This window comes from Bipolaris zeicola (assembly GCF_000523435.1).
Source record: "Bipolaris zeicola 26-R-13 unplaced genomic scaffold scaffold_218, whole genome shotgun sequence".
NCBI lineage: Eukaryota > Fungi > Ascomycota > Dothideomycetes > Pleosporales > Pleosporaceae > Bipolaris > Bipolaris zeicola.
The window spans coordinates 1-17,725 of NW_006912267.1; the positions used below are offsets into that span (position 1 = coordinate 1).

The 17,725-nt window shown below is 49.8% G+C and overlaps 9 protein-coding genes across 9 annotated transcripts; 4 read left to right on the forward strand and 5 right to left on the reverse strand.

The window, feature by feature from the left end:
• Window positions 1–376: 376 nt before the first annotated feature.
• On the reverse strand, window positions 377–2,560 carry COCCADRAFT_106874 (uncharacterized protein; the record flags this gene model as incomplete). The annotated part of the gene is made up of 2 exons (XM_007718192.1): window positions 377–1,023; window positions 1,069–2,560. The coding sequence occupies 2 exons, from the start codon at window positions 2,558–2,560 to the stop codon at window positions 377–379; spliced, it is 2,139 nt and encodes a 712-aa protein (XP_007716382.1).
• Window positions 2,561–4,088: 1,528 nt separating this feature from the next.
• COCCADRAFT_40294 (uncharacterized protein) lies at window positions 4,089–5,771 on the forward strand (the record flags this gene model as incomplete). The annotated part of the gene is made up of 3 exons (XM_007718193.1): window positions 4,089–4,123; window positions 4,172–5,102; window positions 5,142–5,771. 3 exons carry the CDS (start codon window positions 4,089–4,091, stop codon window positions 5,769–5,771), a joined length of 1,596 nt encoding a protein of 531 aa, XP_007716383.1.
• Window positions 5,772–6,125: 354 nt separating this feature from the next.
• On the forward strand, window positions 6,126–7,997 carry COCCADRAFT_106892 (uncharacterized protein; the record flags this gene model as incomplete). The annotated part of the gene is made up of 1 exon (XM_007718194.1): window positions 6,126–7,997. One exon carries the CDS (start codon window positions 6,126–6,128, stop codon window positions 7,995–7,997), a length of 1,872 nt encoding a protein of 623 aa, XP_007716384.1.
• Window positions 7,998–8,735: 738 nt separating this feature from the next.
• On the forward strand, window positions 8,736–10,079 carry COCCADRAFT_40296 (uncharacterized protein; the record flags this gene model as incomplete). Its single annotated transcript, XM_007718195.1, has 1 exon — window positions 8,736–10,079. One exon carries the CDS (start codon window positions 8,736–8,738, stop codon window positions 10,077–10,079), a length of 1,344 nt encoding a protein of 447 aa, XP_007716385.1.
• Window positions 10,080–11,138: 1,059 nt separating this feature from the next.
• On the forward strand, window positions 11,139–12,126 carry COCCADRAFT_106907 (uncharacterized protein; the record flags this gene model as incomplete). Its single annotated transcript, XM_007718196.1, has 4 exons — window positions 11,139–11,270; window positions 11,324–11,344; window positions 11,398–11,544; window positions 11,608–12,126. 4 exons carry the CDS (start codon window positions 11,139–11,141, stop codon window positions 12,124–12,126), a joined length of 819 nt encoding a protein of 272 aa, XP_007716386.1.
• A 352-nt stretch (window positions 12,127–12,478) lies between these two features.
• Window positions 12,479–12,745, reverse strand: COCCADRAFT_106869 (uncharacterized protein; the record flags this gene model as incomplete). Its single annotated transcript, XM_007718197.1, has 1 exon — window positions 12,479–12,745. A coding segment is annotated over one exon (267 nt), but the record flags the coding sequence as incomplete, so codon positions are not given.
• Window positions 12,746–12,874: 129 nt separating this feature from the next.
• COCCADRAFT_48635 (uncharacterized protein) lies at window positions 12,875–13,185 on the reverse strand (the record flags this gene model as incomplete). The annotated part of the gene is made up of 2 exons (XM_007718198.1): window positions 12,875–13,065; window positions 13,125–13,185. Coding segments are annotated over 2 exons (252 nt in total), but the record flags the coding sequence as incomplete, so codon positions are not given.
• A 733-nt stretch (window positions 13,186–13,918) lies between these two features.
• On the reverse strand, window positions 13,919–14,683 carry COCCADRAFT_8463 (uncharacterized protein; the record flags this gene model as incomplete). The annotated part of the gene is made up of 1 exon (XM_007718190.1): window positions 13,919–14,683. The coding sequence occupies one exon, from the start codon at window positions 14,681–14,683 to the stop codon at window positions 13,919–13,921; it is 765 nt and encodes a 254-aa protein (XP_007716380.1).
• Window positions 14,684–15,232: 549 nt separating this feature from the next.
• COCCADRAFT_106886 (uncharacterized protein) lies at window positions 15,233–16,942 on the reverse strand (the record flags this gene model as incomplete). The annotated part of the gene is made up of 5 exons (XM_007718199.1): window positions 15,233–16,079; window positions 16,146–16,244; window positions 16,303–16,365; window positions 16,429–16,691; window positions 16,751–16,942. The coding sequence occupies 5 exons, from the start codon at window positions 16,940–16,942 to the stop codon at window positions 15,233–15,235; spliced, it is 1,464 nt and encodes a 487-aa protein (XP_007716389.1).
• Between the last annotated feature and the right edge of the window lie 783 nt (window positions 16,943–17,725).

The window sequence follows — 17,725 nt, forward strand, 5'->3', positions numbered from 1 at the left end:
ATTTGGTGGAGTTGCACGGTGTTGAAATTGGGCAAAAAAGTAGTGTTGGTGCGCCCAGACGCTAGTGCGAACAGACTTTTGAGTTAGTACTGTAAAAGGACAAACTACAGCAGACACACACCACTTGCACCTGTCGCTAAACCACCACCTCAGCCAACGCCATGTTTCGTATTCCATCTCATTCACCTCAGGCATCAAGACAAGCTCGCACATCTACGTAAATCTAACAGCACAGGGCAGATCTGGTGATGTGCTAAATACCAGTTTGTCCATTTCCATACGAACCTAAACGTGCTTCTTCACTTACTCATGATTTTACAACGATGCACAACAGCCTTGCCATTCTTCTGCGAAACACGTGTGCCAAAGCTGCCTATCACACTAAGCTGGCATAACCGCCTGAGTAGCCACCTGCTGGTCCAAACGTGATGCCTGCGCCAAGTACCGTCCTCACAGCCATATCGTTGAACTGCCGCTCTGCTTGAATTCGATGCATTCGCACGGCTATATCCTTAGGCGACCCTGGCTCTAGCGTTCCGGATGTCGCCGGAGATTCCCTCACCTGCACTACACTGGATACAGGGATATTGGGATCAAGCATCATAGCGGTCCTCGCCTCGTCGCCCACGCGCTTGATCGCGAGTGTCTGCACTTCGTCGGCGCGTGATCGCAGAGCCTGAACCTCGGATTTGTCCCTTTTGCTTAAGTCAGGGTGATTGAGTACTCCAGGCTTGTACGTGTCTGCACAGAGTGCTGGCATCAGCGTGGAAATCTCGTCGGGGTTCTGCATAATCTCGAGGAAGAAGAACTTGTACCAGCCAGCGCGGTTGAGCGCGGGCATATACGTTGCGCACGACGAGGTAGCAGAGGGCGGCTCTAATATCTTGAGCTCTTCAGCATGTACCTGCTCATCAAAGTTCCATATGGGCGCGAGGTGAGGTTGTACAGGAACCATGACGTGTGGAATACCTTCCAGTCCAAATTGATGCGCAAGGGCCGTATACCCATTGTATGAGTAAAGTTCTACTATGTCAGTGGGGACTTCGGACAGCTTTACAGGTGACTTACTGCGCGCATCCTCGGGCAGATCAATCCAACTTGCCAAAATTTTGGGCGCTTCCAACAAACCAGAGTTTCGCGGCTCAAAATTTCGGTCCAGGGCATCAAACAGCAGATCAGCTAAGATGTAGAATTCTCGGGTCGGGGTTTCTGTGACTGGGTTTACGAAACTCCAAGGATCTGCAAGCGGCATACTGCTGGTACTGGCCTTTTGCGGGGGACTTGTAGAAACGTTGGATGGTGAAGCAGCCTGCGTCGAAGGACTATGCACCGGATACTGTGAGGATGGATTGGCTGCTTTCGTGTCAACAGGCGGATCACCTAATCTCAAGCTTCCCAAGTCTGCGGGTAATTCAGCGGTGAACTCGGTAGATGTGGCTGGAGACACAGAGCTTTGAGGGGCTGGCGTAGATGGTTGTGTATGTGTGAGATTGGTCGGTGGTAACTGTCCTTGTACATCTTTGTGCTGCAGTGGAGGGCTTATTGATGGAGGGATTGGATTCGTCACCTCGTCTGCTGGATTGGCAGGTGACATGGGACGCCATTGTTGCTGTTGACTTTGCTCTTGCTGGTATGGCGTGTTTGAGCCAGGCGGATTTGGCGGCAGTTGTTGGTGTTGGTGCTGCAGCTCTTGTTGGGATGGCGTGTTTGGCGCCGGCGAGTATGGAGGTTGTTGCTGACCAACATGTGGAGCATGATCCTGTGCATACCCCCATTGCGCTTGTTGGCTTGGGGACACTGTTGATTCTGGTGGTGAGATTTTTGGATGCGGTGGCACTGGCGGCGCAGGAGGATATCCCGACTGTGGCGACAACCCAGTGTGGCCTCCCACTATCAAGCCAGTTTCTTGGCTGTGATATGCATTCTGCTGCCCATGCGGAAAGTGTTGCTGAAATTGTGTAGCGTTTGTCTGTCCGAGCTGGCCCTGCTGCCCTTGCCCATATTCAGATGTGTTGTAACCTGGCGCGCTTAGCGGCTGTTGCGCAGCAGGCGCTTGCACTGGTGGTGGAGGGGGAGGGCTCTGATGTGGGTAGTAATTGTTCTGGCTTGGCGGAGTACCGGTCGAGGCCCCATAGTAATAGTTTGGCTGGTATGGTGAAGGCTGTACAGGAGTGTAAGAGGTTGTTGGCGGAGTTGGCTGTTGCTGTTGAGGCTGCTGCCACTGCTGTTGTTGCGGCTGGGGACTGTATGTCTGAGCCTGCGGCTGTTGGTAACCATGGCCTTGGCCTGGCGGGTTCTGGTGGCTCTGGTAGTTCTGGTAACTCTGCAGATGTTGAGGAGGGCCAGGAGCGGGTTTGTTTCCAAGCTTCGAGCTCAATGTCTGCCCCAGCTTATCCACCATCGGCTTTCCAGTGGAAACGGCCTGGCTCATCATCTGCCCAAAAATGCCGCCAGCCTTGGACGTGTGGCCTGGCTGTCCATACTGCTGCTGTTGGTGGGCATAGTTCTGTGAAGCGCCCTGGTAACCGCCGGGCTGTGTGTTTGAGCTGTAATTTGACATGGCGCTTCTCTACGTAGGTTTGCCTGTTCACTGCGATGGGAGAGGTGCGACTGTTGTAAGTATGACCCCTCCATGAGTAACCTCGGTCAGGCAGCGCTTCAGCCGCACTTGGTTGGACACGGTGCTTGGCACGGTGGCTTATTGAGGCTTGAGTCCTACTACATACCGTGTCTGTGCGCGTGATGCGTCGAACCACCTGGAGGAGTACTGACACAAATGAGGCTCTAGAACCACTGAGGCGTCCATTTTGTTTGTATGAGCGAGGATGAAGGAATACTCTCTGAAGTATGTATGCCTTGGGTACTGTTGCAGCCTTTTGCAAAGCCACAGAAGCAGTCAGTTCAGCCCTATCTATAAATAGTTTGGAGTCATGCCAGGGGTGTGAGCACAGTCTGCCTTATTTGGGGTTTTGGTGTAGTTAGGTGCCTTCAGCGCCACCTCTCGCCCCTTCCACCCACGTGATATGTCCTAGCAGAGATTTCTTTTCATAACTACCCGTGCATTTCAAGTTATCACTTGCATATGGATAAAAAAATACAACTGTTGTCCCTCTTACGCACGCTATGCAAAGCTACCAATCGAAAAAGAAGTAAGAGAGCTTACTAGTACTACCAGCGCATCTCTTTTTAAACACAGTGCTAGGTGTGTAAAAGTGTAGACGTAGAGCTATTGCCTCGCAATGATGTCTTAGAGTAAAGATTGATTACTTAATAATTCCACATCAATCATTTGTACCACTTCTGATACGTAGATAAGATGCGGAAGTGGAAGTAGAGGTACATTAGAAAGAAACCTCGTTCGTTTGCTCGTAGAACTCCCTGCCGGATCTTGAGTGCTGAAATGAGATCAATAACAGTCCCATGCAAGTATGTGATCATACTACGATTGAGTCCGTCAATAATGATAGAACTAAGCTAAACTCATTGCAACCAACCTCCCCATTGCCGGCTTCTCATTGTAGCGGAGTTCGAGTAGACAACAACAACGACGACGACTGATGCGTTTTCCAAGGGTTTTATAGTCCAAATGAGAGCTTCGCCAGTCATTGGAGCAATCGTTGCTTTAAATAAGCATCTCCAGAGGGGCACTGGCTACTAGCCCCTTGCAAAATTCTAACCCAAAACAAGCTTAAACCGGCCGGAAACGGACACGGACACGGAGCAATCAAACAGGCCTTTAACCTTGAAATTGTCAGCCCTAAACCTTATGATTGTCAGCATCATCCACATATTTGCACACAAATATTCACAACTCAGTCGGCTGGCAGAATCTCCGGAGATCCGAGAACAGCCGAAATAACACCCATCCTACCAAAATCCTGGTAGCTCCAATATTGTGAGAGTTCAGGACGGGTTCGACGGGGCTAGTCACCGCTATGCCATAGGTGCACCGGGCGCAATCAGCAACGGCCGATTTAGCCAGATTGAAGCGGTGAACACTGTTTTCTTTTTTTCTTTTTTTCAATAGACGACTTTTGTTCGTTGAATATTCAGGCTTTCTTGTAGCAATCAAGACATTTGCCAAGACAATGCATGCTATGCTGTATCTTCTTCTTTCCCTGGCGTCTGGCAGCCTCGCCATTCGCGCTAGGGACCCTCTACATATCACTAGTCGACATTCCGGAAAGCCAGACCCGCAAGGACAAATACAAATCGCAAAAAGAGAGGCACCCCCAGGCACTGAAGACAATCCTGCTATTGGGTACTTCGAGCAGCCGATTGATCACCATAACCCCAGCCTTGGACCATTCAAAATGCGCTATTCTTGGAGCAACGAGTTCTGGAAGGGCCCAGGCTCGCATATTGTACTCTGGCTACCTGGAGAGACCGATGCGTCTCCTTTCTATTTGTGGTACGGAAACTACAGTTCGACAGAATTTTACTTCAGCCAGGGACAGTTAGCCAGCAATCTTGGAGCAGCATACGTAGTACTCGAAAATCGATATTATGGAGAGTCCTCACCATACCCGGAACTGACTACTGCGAACCTAAAGTGTCTCACGTTTGATCAAGTCATGCACGATACTGTCAACTTTGCTAAGAATGTTAAGCTACCATTCGCTGCCAATAGCACTGCGTCTGATGTGCCATGGGTACTCGCTGGTGGCTCATACAGTGGTATCATCACCGTTGATATTGCGACAAAGCTACCTGGCACTTTCTGGGCGTATTGGGCGACGAGTGCTGCAGTACATTCAGAGCTAGAGTACTGGAGGCAAAGCGATAGTTTTCTGAAAGCAGGACCAAAGAACTGCACAAAAGATGTGGCACAGGTCATCGATTATATCGACAGTGTGCTGTTGAATGGTTCCCAAAAGGAAATTGACATACTCAAAGCCAATTTTGGTCTTCAGAACCTGACCCACAACGAGGATTTTGTTAACACGCTTAGTGGGGACCCTGAACTTTGGCTCAACGTGCAGTTCGATATCAACGCCGCCCCGGATGTAATGAATATTTATCAATGGTGTGATACTATTGAGGGTGTCTGGAACCCGGCGACTCGGAATTACACACATTCCAAGCTTCCTGGCATCGAAGGCGTGGGCGTTGAGAAAGCACTAAAGAACTAGGGTAATTAGGTCAAGAATTACAGGCTACCTGGAATGTGCAAAGACGGCTTCGGCAAGCACTATCCTGGACTATACAGTGAAAATAGTACCTACTGCGAGGACTCGTACGACCCCAACAACCCGTTCTATACAGACATCAGCGTTGGAAATCCTTGGAACCGACAATATCTCTGGTTTGAATGCAACGAGGCGATTGGCGGCTGGACCGCAGGTGCACCCAAAGGCACTCCATCCCTCATCAGCCGCTTACTCGATGTTAAGTATGGATACCACATGTGCGAAATGTTGTTTCCTAAAGGGCCTAATGGGGAGACATACGGCTTACGCACTGTAGACCAGTTCAATGAGTATTGGGGTGGTTGGAATATTGGAAATACGACTCGATTGTTAATTGCCAATGGAGAGTACGACTATTGGAGACCGACTACGTTTGCATCGGAAGTTCGTCCCGGGGGTCCCCTCCAGAGCACAGCGCAGCTTCCCGCCTATCTTGTACCGGGTGGTTATCATTGCAGTGATTGTCTTTATTATCGGAATGCTCGCCGTAACGAACCTGTACGGATGGTGATTCAAGAAATACTTGCACAACTAGAAGCTTGGGTGAAGGAGTGGCCAGGAAAGAAAAGTTCTTCTAGTTAGTTAGTAGCTAGTGTTACGTAGGTAATCAAGCCACCAGCCCAGAAACTAATATGTATCTGATGCTCTTTACTTTATTTTCTTCTACGTAGTGACTGAGCATTGTTATTTAGTGCTTCTTCATTATCTCCATAGACCAAGCAGCTTAGTCTACAAAGAAGCCTTCATTTTATAACAAGCTAGACGTGGGCTGACAGGCACGTGAATCCACTACTACTATCCACGGGCCGCGCACAACCAAATTCCTCGGAGCGAAGCTCTACCGCTTGCCCACTCGTCGCCTCGAACACCCTCTGGCTTGCCCCGCGCCCCTTCTGCCTAGCCAATTGTTGGTTTTCTCTGCAGCTTTTAGAAAATATGCGATCTCCTCCACGCCGCGTTGTGAAGGGCCGGAGCCAGCCAGCGTGCAATCCTTGCCGCCGGCGGAAGTCGCGCTGCAAGTATGAACCAGCGGAGCACGCCTGCCTCATGTGCAAGGCACACCAGACACAGTGTGTCCGAACACTGCGGAATGGCTCAGTACAGGGCACATGGAGAGACGACCAGATTGAGCAGAGTTCGTGTCACCCTCGCCAGTCGCCATCTCAGCCTTCGATGCGAACACGTGATCTTGGGCCGTCGGCTGTCGATGCCAACTTGGCCGCCATTTCAACATCTCCTAGTCTATACCTCGGTGCGGCTCCGGAGGTAGCATTCGACGCCGATAATGAAGACAACCCACATATTGCTGCCCCGGCCACCGCCGCGGACAGTCATTTCCTTCAAGGCTATCTGTCTAGCATTCATGCGGCACAAGGAGAGCGGGCTATCCGACCTGCGTTGCCTGGTACTGCATCAGCGCCTGTCATCTTCATGCGCGTTAAGAAGAGACCTGTGGGCCTCACCATAGACCCGAACCCTTCCTCAGCCAAGCTGCAGATGATTGTCAAGCTTTTGGAACCCCACCAAGACGCATTGCTTATGGTCTATCGCACCAAAGCAAACGCATGCTTCCCAATACTCCACGAAGACTTCTTCTCCCAGCACAGCACACGCTCTCGCATTTCGCCGGCTGTGCTTGCTTGTTTATATGCTCACGCCATGTGTTACTGGCCCTCGGACCAGCAACTGAGGAAATATCATCGTCCAGATGGCCGTTTCATCTGGAATTTGGCTTTGGATGCTCTCTACTCCGAACTACACATTTCGCCTGACATGTCATCGATCATTTCCATATTGCTAAATATTGGAGGTCGTCCAACCACCACCATGGTAGGCAACGGAATGCTCTTGGGTTCTGCCATCTCCCTGGCCAAATGCCTCGGTTTGCATAGGAATCCTGCGCCCTGGAACATAACAGAGCAGGAAAAGACTTTTCGTACCAATGTATGGTACTGCCTTGTCATTCACGATCGATGGACAAGTCTTACACATGGGACACCACCACACATTCGTCAAACCCATCATGACGTCCCCCTTCCCAAGAGGACATCTCCCGACGAGCCGGGCAGAGTGTTCGAGGTATTGGCTAGCCTCAGTACCGCCCTCGGTAATTATCTAGAAGGACTGTATGCCATTAGTGAAGGGGCAAATATCGCCGCCTTGGCGCGTAACCTTTTGCTTGATCTAAACACGTGGACTGATATGTTGCCCGGGGATATCAGGCGAATCCTTGTTAGAGGCTCCGACTTGACTATACCTGGTGCAGCCAATCTCAGACTGTGTTACTTGGCGCTGAATTTCTTCAATCTTCGTCTTTACCTGAGTGTTGAGGAAGCAGATATTCCACTGGGCCAGGCATCTAGCGAGCGACTGTTAGAAGCACGTCGAGCAGCAGAAGATATCGTGTTGTTTGTGCAGGAACTGTCCGTTAAACAACTAGAGGACTTTTGGCTACCTACGACTGCATTTGTATTGACATCTACAGCCGCGTTCCTTCTGCGCCTAGCTGTGCAGGTTGACTTTCCTCTTTCCGAATCACCCACACAGAGTCTTTCGCTCTCTCTCGCACACGACCTCGTAAACTGTTTACGCTCGCATAAGGAACTACACGGATGGGAACTAGGCGACATTTGCCTGACTCAATATGCAGACGTTGTTGATAGATTGTGGGACCAGCACGTTCCTCCGGAGCTGGATATGACCTTGCTTGACTCCGCGCCGTTCATCTCTGACCCAATCTTCTTCCACTCTATTGTTGCCGATCAGTGGGATCCGTTAGTTTGGAGTGAGGGGCTTCGTGAAGAGTAAATGGAAATCAATACACAGTAAAATGATACGCTGAAGGAAACCAAAGCAAACCGGCGTGCCTATTCTGGTAGCTTCATTTTATATGGTGGGAAGCAGAGGCTCGAATGCCCAAAATGTGAGATGTGATTCGGCACTGGCGGCCACTTAGGTAATTTATCAAGGGAAATACGGCGACACGGAAAGAGGAGTAAGATGACGTCCATTGATCAATATTGTGATTGTTTCCTGCGCGGAACCTAGCCATTTTGCGAGCTGTCAGCGCTTCGGTCAGGGTGCTTGGAGACAACTTGAGACGATGAACGTTGGCAACCAAGGTTTAAGTCATCCTTGTTTGCCCCGGATTTTTAGAATAAAAAGTGGACAGAGTGTCTTCGCTAGCATTGGTATTCGTGTGTTGATCCTATGATAGGAGAAATACATTCCCGCGGCGTACCTCCCGCGCGTGTGGGGCCGCGGGATCGACAACCCCACCGCAAGCCAATCATGAGATACTTGCCATCGACACCTACATGTTAGTATGGTATCATTCGTATATGGCGACACATGTATAAAGCTCATGTATTCGGTATGAAACGTCTAAACGAAAGATAGAGAAAGATTGTTTTCTTGTTCATTGAAATCCCTGCATAGGTTCTCTTCTCGCATCACACGAGCTACACACCAAATCCGTCGTTCACAGAGTCCCTCTTCATTCGCCTCCTCAGCGGATCCTTCAAATCGCTCAAACACATTACCGAAATGGGTAGCCAGTTGGTTAACAGCGAACGAACAAAGTTCTGGGAAGATGTCGACAAGTACCTCATGTACACTGGGGTTCCGTTCTCCCCAGCCATCATCACCAAGGCCCAGGGGGTACGGCTGCACGATTCCAACGGCAGGTCCATTCTTGATTTCACATCCGGTCAAATGAGCTCTCTCCTGGGACACTCCCACCCAGAGGTCGTAGAGGTGGTGCGGAAGTATGTCGGCGATCTAGATCACTTGCTGAGCAACATGGTTACCGCACCTGTTGTTGAACTGGCTCGCCGGTTGTCCACCTTTTTGCCACCCCAGCTTTGCAAAACATTCCTCCTCAACACAGGTTCTGAAACCACTGAGGCTGCTCTCAAAATAGCGAAGTGCGCCACAGGAAAGTTTGAGGTCATCGCTTTCTCGGCCAGCTATCACGGTCTAACACAAGGCTCGGGATCAGCTACTTACTCTGCTGGGCGTAGAAATGGTGGACCTACAATGCCTGGCCAGCTCGCCTTCCCTGCTCCCTACCCATACCGCTCTGTGTTTCGCAAGGCTGACGGGTCCTATGATTGGGAAACGGAGCTTGAATATGGATGGTCCATGATTGACCGGCAGAGCGTGGGCTCCCTTGCTGCTTTTATCATGGAACCTATCCTCTCTACTGGAGGGATTCTAGTACCTCCCAAAGGATATTTGAAGCGCATGGAGGAAGAGTGCAGGAAGCGTGATATGCTCATCATTATGGATGAAGCACAAACCGGCATTGGCCGTACTGGTCAAATGTTTGCCTACGAAGAAGACAACATCGTCCCTGATATTCTTTGTCTTTCCAAGACTCTCGGTTGTGGTCTTCCCCTTGCTTCTGTCACTACTACTGCTGAGATCGAAGAGAAGTGCCGCAATTCAGGTTTTCTGTGGTTAACTACCCACTTGAATGACCCGCTTACTGCAGCAGTTGGCTGCAAGGTTCTCGAGATCGTGGAGCGTGATAATATACCACAGAAAGCTGCTGAACGTGGAGAACAGCTGCGACAAGGACTTCTTAGGCTACAGAAGAAGTTTTGGTGTATTGGCGATGTTCGTGGACGCGGCCTCTTCCAGGCAATCGAGATCATATCCAATCCGGAAACCAAGGCACCTGGACCTGAACTTGGCCAAGCCGTTTCCAATCGTGCTCTCCAGCTCGGTCTCTCATGTAATGTGGTAAACTTGCCGGGTATGGGAGGTGTTTTTCGGCTTGCTCCCCCTGTTACCGTGACGGAGGCGGAAATCGACGAAGGTTTAGGATTGTTAGAAGAAGCCTTTGGACAGATTCTCAGTGAGAAGGGTCACACGGTTGCCGAATAGGACAATATAGCCCGTTTTCCATTCATGTTTAATAAGCCGTTAGCTATCAAAAACAGTTATGTTCTGCGAAATCTGTTTTAGCCAATCAGCAGTGAAGAAACATGCGAAACGATGTGAATCTGGCCCTTACTCTCTCAGCTTGAATGGGTGTTTAGGACTCTTGAAAGAATTTTCTGCTACATGTTCCGCTCTTTCTCATGACTTTTGGCTACATTATAGCGTACGAAACCCTCTCAAATATGCTGACACTTGTCAAAGTTTCTAGAACAGGTTAGAACGCTACTATCTCTAGCGTCTTTCTGACTAGTTATCGTAACAAGGGCTTTTCTTACACTACTCAATACCATAGTACGCAGTAATTCGGACATGAGTGGAGCCAGTCAGGCGCTGGAACGAGCGCTACACCCCAATATGCCCAGAAGATACGTTGTGCTATCAGAGAGAAGCAATGTGCTCATCTCCACATTATTGCATTGCGACCATTGACGATGTATGAACGAAGCCTTGGCTCAAGGCCAGCAGTAACCTACTCTGGATAGTTTATTGAAACGACGACGAGATTCTGCTCCTCTCTGCGAGAAATGATGAGGGTTTCTGTTCTCGCTGCAGGCTAACCGCGGAAACTAAACGCGAACGGGATATCATCACGTGGTCATGAATAGTAATAAACTTTCGTATATGCACGCTTGAATCACGCTTGCATTTAGTTTACTACCAATAAGTTCGAACGGAGGATGTAATTCAAGATAAAGGTAAGGCGCCCACCATCTTGGGTCACACGATAAATCCCTCTCATGAGTCTAGCTGTCATCTGACTATGAACGATGTCTTCCTAGTGGACAATAGATACTACAAGATCGCTTTACATGAGCACTGACCCAATAAGACCTTCGGACTTACAAAATTGGGGTAGAATTCAGCGGAGCGACAGTTGGTATTGCTTTTCGAATAGCGGTGAATGGTTGGAGATTTCAAGAGGCTCACTTATTTTACGATTTTCACACACAAAGCCTACCGCTATTTGCACCTTTCTGCATTATTTTTGCATCGTCAGGTACCATGAGTCCTGAATCTTCACACGCATCTTGGTACAAGGAGGTGCCGGAAACGATTGAACCTGCCATAAGAGAGGTCTTTGAGAAACACAGCAAAATCCCCGCCGAGCGTGTCGCAGAGCACATTAAGCAAGTGGTATGTGGATCATGAGTCTAAGACATGCCCGACACTGATGATAATGCAGCGAGATAAAGCGTAACTACCAAATTGTAAGCGGTACAAATATGGCACGAACATGATCTGACTCTTACGTGATGCTCAGTCCCACTATCCATGCATTGGGGGATATTACTTCCTAAACCTGAAAGCACGAGAGGCACCATGCTACCCCGAAGTTAAGAAACGTGTCCTAAACGGGGAAAAACTTCTCGATATCGGCTGCTGCCTTGGCCAAGAGATTCGCAGAATGGTATACGACCTCTACACATGCGATAGCTACATCGATATCATGGGCTTACTAATATGAATTTAGGTTACTGATGGTATGCCGGCGGAGAACTTGTACGGATGCGAGTTAAAGACGGAACTTGTAAATCTGGGATACGAATTATTTCTTGACAAGGAATATCTAGCGTCAAAGTTCATCGTTGCGAACATCTTTGAAACGCCCTCCGACCTGGATCAGCTGGATGGAAAGATCAGCATAGTCCACGCCCAGTACTTCTTCCATCTCTTTACGTGGGACGAGCAGTTGCGGCTAGCTCATCGGCTAGTAAGGTTATCCAAACCAAACTGTGAGTTCTTGGTATTTGGGGGACATATGGGAACGGACCAGGAGACCGAGGGGTATCACGCCGACACTGGGAAGTTCTTCATGCATAGCCATGAAAGCTGGAAGCGATTATGGGGCCAGGTTGGAAGAGAAACGAATACCTCGTGGGAGGTGGAGACAGGACGACAACCTGCAGACCCCAATCTACTCTGGTTATGTGGACCAGAGGCATATTTTATGACTTTTGTGGTGCGCAGAGTACAAGTGTCCTCCGGATAGGTTGTACATAGGAACGAAAGAAAGTGCAAACTTCATTCCTTGTCTTGCTAGCTTTACGCGACTATGATCGGCAACGACCGTGGTTGCTCTGAATATTACTAGTCAGGTAATGGGACATTACCACGATTGCAGGTATCAAAGTCAAGTCTATTCTCTTCAAACCAATTTAACCGCTACCGACTACTACCGCCCACGGCATATCATGCTCCAATTACTTGCTACCAAATTGATCTGCATGTTTTCTTCAACTAGCCCCGACATTCCATCCCACCTCCTCCTAACAACAAAACTTTGCCGCTCACATCGCACACCCCCAAAAGACCCTCTCTCGCTCCCCGCATCCAAGCAAGTTCTAATACACCTTCTCAAAGATATTCATCTTATGCGACCCTCCACAATTCAGGGTACCTCCACCACACTTCATACTGCACTTATTCTCTGGCACGTTTTCCGTCGCAGTCATGAACGAATCGCCACAGAAGCATTCAACCGAGTACTGTACACCGTAGTACTTGCGGCCCTTGCAGAATGCCGCGCACATATCGCGCGTCATGTTGTCGTCTTTCTTGAAGCCATCTCGTAGCATGCGGTAGTTGTTGTCGGTGTAGCAACCGATGTATTTCCAGGGTGGGCTGCGCAGGCTGTTGAGCTCGTCGGTTAGCTGCTGCTCTTTTTGGAGGAGGTCTTGCTCGCGGAGTAGGTGCTCTTGTTTGATCTTGTTGAGTTCAGCGGCGGCGCTTTGCTGGGCTTCGGTGAGTTGGGCGTTTAGTTGCTGCTCACGCAAAAGGCAGTCGGCTTTGGCTTTTTGGCAGGCTTCGTCGGATGGGTAGGTTGGAGGGTTGGGCGAGAGTGGCTGGTTGAAAGTAATGCCGTTGCTGCAAGTACAGGCGCAAGTAGGCTTCTCCGACGGATGGACACAGTTGGGGGTGGGTTTGGCACCTAATTGTCAATATTAGTATCGACATGTTTTCAAAAGAAAAAGCTGTGAGATTACTCACCATTTTCGCATTTATACGAATTGCTGAATACATCGGACGAGTCAAGTACTTGCTGGGCAGAGCCTGATGCTTGGAAGCTTTGGGAGTAGGCGCTAGTGCACAGCGTAGAGGCGAATAGGATCCACGAAGCTCTCATTTTTCGATCGGTAGTAGGTGATGGAAGATTATATTGGAAAGTGATGGTGAATGGATGATTATTGGAAGATGGATAATTGAACACGCTTCAGGAAGCACGACTTTATATTACTTTCTTAGCCCGCACATGTCTTTCCAGCGGGCAAAGTCGAGACCCGATCCAAGGTACGTCAGGATATTGATATATTTCTTATTTATCTAGGTGCAGAAACGCACAGTGAACACGCGATGTATGTAGGTGTGCTATTGTGAATGAGCTAGCGGAGATCTACCACCAAGTGACCATGCACAGTAGGAAAATTGAAGACTTTCTGGTACCATGATCCGTTGCCAAGGTCCGTGTTATGATCGTCGTTCGTCCCAATGCTTTATTTCCGAAGTCTTGGCCATGCTCCATACTGGATTTCGATAATGGGGAGTCTTTCTTTGTTCATTCTTCAACTGCATCACGTAATGCATGACTACTTCCTGAGAGTGATACTATCGTGACTAGTGAGCATGTAGGCTAATGTACATCATCGCCAGCAAAAGTATGTAAAAGTAGCCTACTATGAGCAACATGCGACTTGATCCAACGCGTTATTTGTTACTTGGGAAATATTGTGCGGGTCATGGCATCCAAAAGGTATTGTGGAATACACAGAACGACTGTGATTGATTCACCTATACGTAATCTTGTCCGGCAGATCCGCATTAGGTATCGCCGTCCTCTGTGTATCCACTGCATCTGCCTCAAAGGTCTGATGTGTCTGCCCGAACTGCACGGGCTGTGGTTTCTTGTGATGCTCTCTAGTCTCCTGAAGAAAGCCAGTATTCAAATCTTCTGATGCTTCGGCTCCACTGTCCTGTCTTTGGACCGCCGTCATCGAACTTCGCTTCTTATGTTCGACCCTGTCGATGATCTTGCGGCACACATCGCGGTGCGCGAGCTCCATTTTGCCCTTGACGAATGGCATGAGATACCACGCACATGTAACCTCTACGTCTTCAACGAGGACCCACTTGGCGTCCCCGACACCCATACCTTCGCCCTCGACCTCGCTCCCCGCCTCGCCATTCTCCACCACCCGGAACTCAGCACGCACAGTCACACCGGCAGCGGCATCCGCCCTTGTCTTGAGTCCCTGTCGTGTGTCCTGAAAACAACTTGGGAAGGTAATGTATTTTTTGCCAAGCTCGCCGATGCCAGGGAACCATGTTATGCATTCTGTGACGTTGTAGGTGGAGACGGGATACTGGTCTGGTGGGTACCAGTAAGTGTCTTTGAGGGTCGAAGGCGAGGTCGAGGGCGCTTTTGTGTGGCCGCAGGTGAGCGCTTGCAGTGTGAGGGCGGTCTCGTGATCGTGGAGTGTGGCAATGACTTCAGCTGGGTGCATGTGAGGAGGAATCTGGTGGGCGACGTGTAAGTGGTGTTTTGAGCCCATGGTTGGGGTGCAGAGTGGGAGACGTCGAGATAGTGTGTAGATGGGGGGTAGAAGGTGTGTGGTATTTTGGGCTGTGTCGCGCCTGCGCGCGTGGTTGTATGTGCGTATATGCTTATAAAAGCGCTGAGCCGGACTTGGGGTCAGGGTGTTGACGATTAGCGACTACGATTAAGTACTGTATGTGCGTATGTTCGCGAGTGAATGGGATGCGAAGGAAGATAGGCTTGCAAGAGTGTACAAGTGCAAAGAAAAAAGAAGTAATTATGCCTCAAGCAGGGCTAGGGAGCCAAGCTGAGGCACATGGCGTTGCTGACTGAGGAGCTGTTGCTATTACGAGTGAGGCTGAGACAAGGAGACATGGGTCCAACCTGCGACACGTAGTGGTTGGGCAGAAAACGTCATCGTGTCACGCTTAACCGCGGAGAGAAAGGCGCAAAATAGTAGTACAAGCGGGGTGCAGCATAGTATATGCATAGTATTCCTTTGTACTACTCCTTGACCGTGTTTGCAAAAGAGATGTTATCATACACAGCAAGACTCGTCCACGCCTTAGAGCGTGTACTTGAACCCCGCCTGTCCTTCCCTCTCAGCCAGGGGCTCCCCGTTCGCCCTTTGCTTCTCAACCACCGCATTTTGCTTCCGGAAATACACTGTAAAGCATATTAGGACACCCAGAATGTAAAACTGCAAAGCAGCAGTAACCCAGAGTCCCGTGAGATACCTGGGCGCTTCCTTTTGCGTGAAGACGGTCGACGCAATGATGCCACCAATGGCTCCGAATCCAATCTGCAGCGCACTGCCAACCGATCTCTTACTCTGGCCGCGAATATTGTTGCTTTGGTAGGCAAGGATAGCAGGTACATTACCCTGGCATCCGCAAACGCCAAGGAATGTGCCAAAATATCTTGCCCCGTTGTTTTCGGCGTAAGCAACAATCATAAGCCCGACGATAGTAATGATAGACTGCGCTGCGATGACCGGAGCTCGAACTCGGTACTTATCGCCCAGCCATGCAAAGGCAAAGGCTCCGAACATGGCAACGAGACTGGGTGGGGCAGCGAGGGCGTTGGCTTGCCCTGCACTGTAACCCATGCCGAGCAGGATAACAGGGAGGAAGTAGCTGAAAGCGTATGCAGGCATTGTAGTGCTCATGAAGAGCGTCGCGTATCCCCACAACTTGATATCTCTGACATGCAGTCCGAATTTTGCCCACGTCAGCGGGTCATCGACAGAGTCGCCGCGGTCGTCTTCAATGCGTTGCATGATCACAGCTGCTTCGGTGGAAGTAAGGAAACCCTTCTTCTCGGCCTTGTCGGGGAAATCCAGGATGATGAACCAGGCGGCGACGGCGACGACGACTGTAATGATTCCTTCAATTATGAAGATCCATTGCCAACTGTGCTACATGTCAGTACACTTATGCCCAAGTAGCGGTTGGGGGTTGTGGCTGTCATCTGCTTACCCTCGGACTCCTGAAAGGCCTTCCATCTGCATCAAGCCATAGGCTAGAATACTTGCCAGGCCACCGATGCCAACTGAGAAGAGGTAGAACAAGCCCAACCTAAAAGATAGGTTAGCTTGTTTGTCCAGTGTTGTGATTGCCTAAGCGCTTGCTTTACCTTTTCTGTGTTTCATAGCGGCGGTACCAACACGTAATGAGATAAACGCAACCGGGGAAGAAGCTAGAGTATTTTGTCATTAGCTAACAGTTTCAAGGCTAGGAGATTGAAGGCCAGGTTACTTACCCAGCCTCAAAGGCTCCCAGCAGCACACGGCATATAGTAAGTGAAATCCAGCTCTTCACAAAGGCCTGGCCAATCATCACGGCGCCCCAAGACACTGCGATGAAAGACAGCCAGTTTGCACTTCCCACTTTGCGCAGCACGATGTTGGAAGGTAGTTCGAGGAGAAAGTAGGTAGGGAAGAACATGACGAGCACAATTGTATATCGGTCCCCGATATCGAGACGAAGGTCCTGTCCCATGCCTGCGACACGGGCATTGGAAATCTAAGAGTTCTGTTAGGAGTGTTCCATAAGAGAATTGCCTGCCGAGTCCCTCTACTTACATTTGTACGGTCGATTAGCGCAATGGAGTACAGAGCCCCTAATATGGGTAGGAGCCTCCAGTCCACCTTGCGGACCAGCTTCTTCTCCTCAATCTCGTCAAAGATGTAGTCGCCACTGGCGCTGCCGGCTGCAGGTGGAGTCAAGCTCTCCTTGAGGACTGCATCGACCTTTTCTTCTGTCTCGTTACTCATGGTGTAGAGAGTGGGTCGTCAGACTGGATCGAGAACCAAAGGGTGAGATCAACCACGAAGATCTGCAAGGGGGAAATTCTGGGGCATGCGCTCCCCAACATTTATACTACCATCAAGATGGTTCCAGCCGAGGTGATTTTCAGCTCTTGGCCAGAGCAGTACTCCGCGAAGCTTTTTTGATCCAATGAAAACAGTCACTAGCTCCCGGGTCATCATCATGTACGATAGACACGTGGATTGGAATGGCCAATTCGGTCCTGTAGGCCAATACCAAGACAAGCAAAGACATGAAGAATGGCGGGGAAAGCCTGGGTGAAGGACGTTTGCCCAAGAATGGTAGTTAGTCCTAGAGTCACTAGCCGCCACCGCGCTCAGTACCGCCAGTCTGGTGCTGAGATGCAAGTTATGCCGAGCAAGCATGGCCCGCCGAGACGAAGAAACTCCCAGGAGGATATGAGATGGACGAAGGGCGGACCAATCCGATCACAGCAACTAAGCTTGATGTGCCCAGCGTTCTAGGCATGCCACGGCAGGCTGGCCAGATTGCGGGGTTGTTCTTGGGATATCCTGGGGTGAAAGTAATGCGTCAGATTTCCAAGCGCCAGATCGGGGTAAGTAGTATCAAGACACGGTTGGAGTTGCTATGGTCTGACATGGAATTGCTCGAGGCCAGTGCGGTTGTGGAAATGTAGCCGTGCTTACCTACCAGATTCATTGATCGAGAGAGTTGATATGTCTCATGCCGATGAACTGCACATTATGACCAACAGGGTATGCGACATA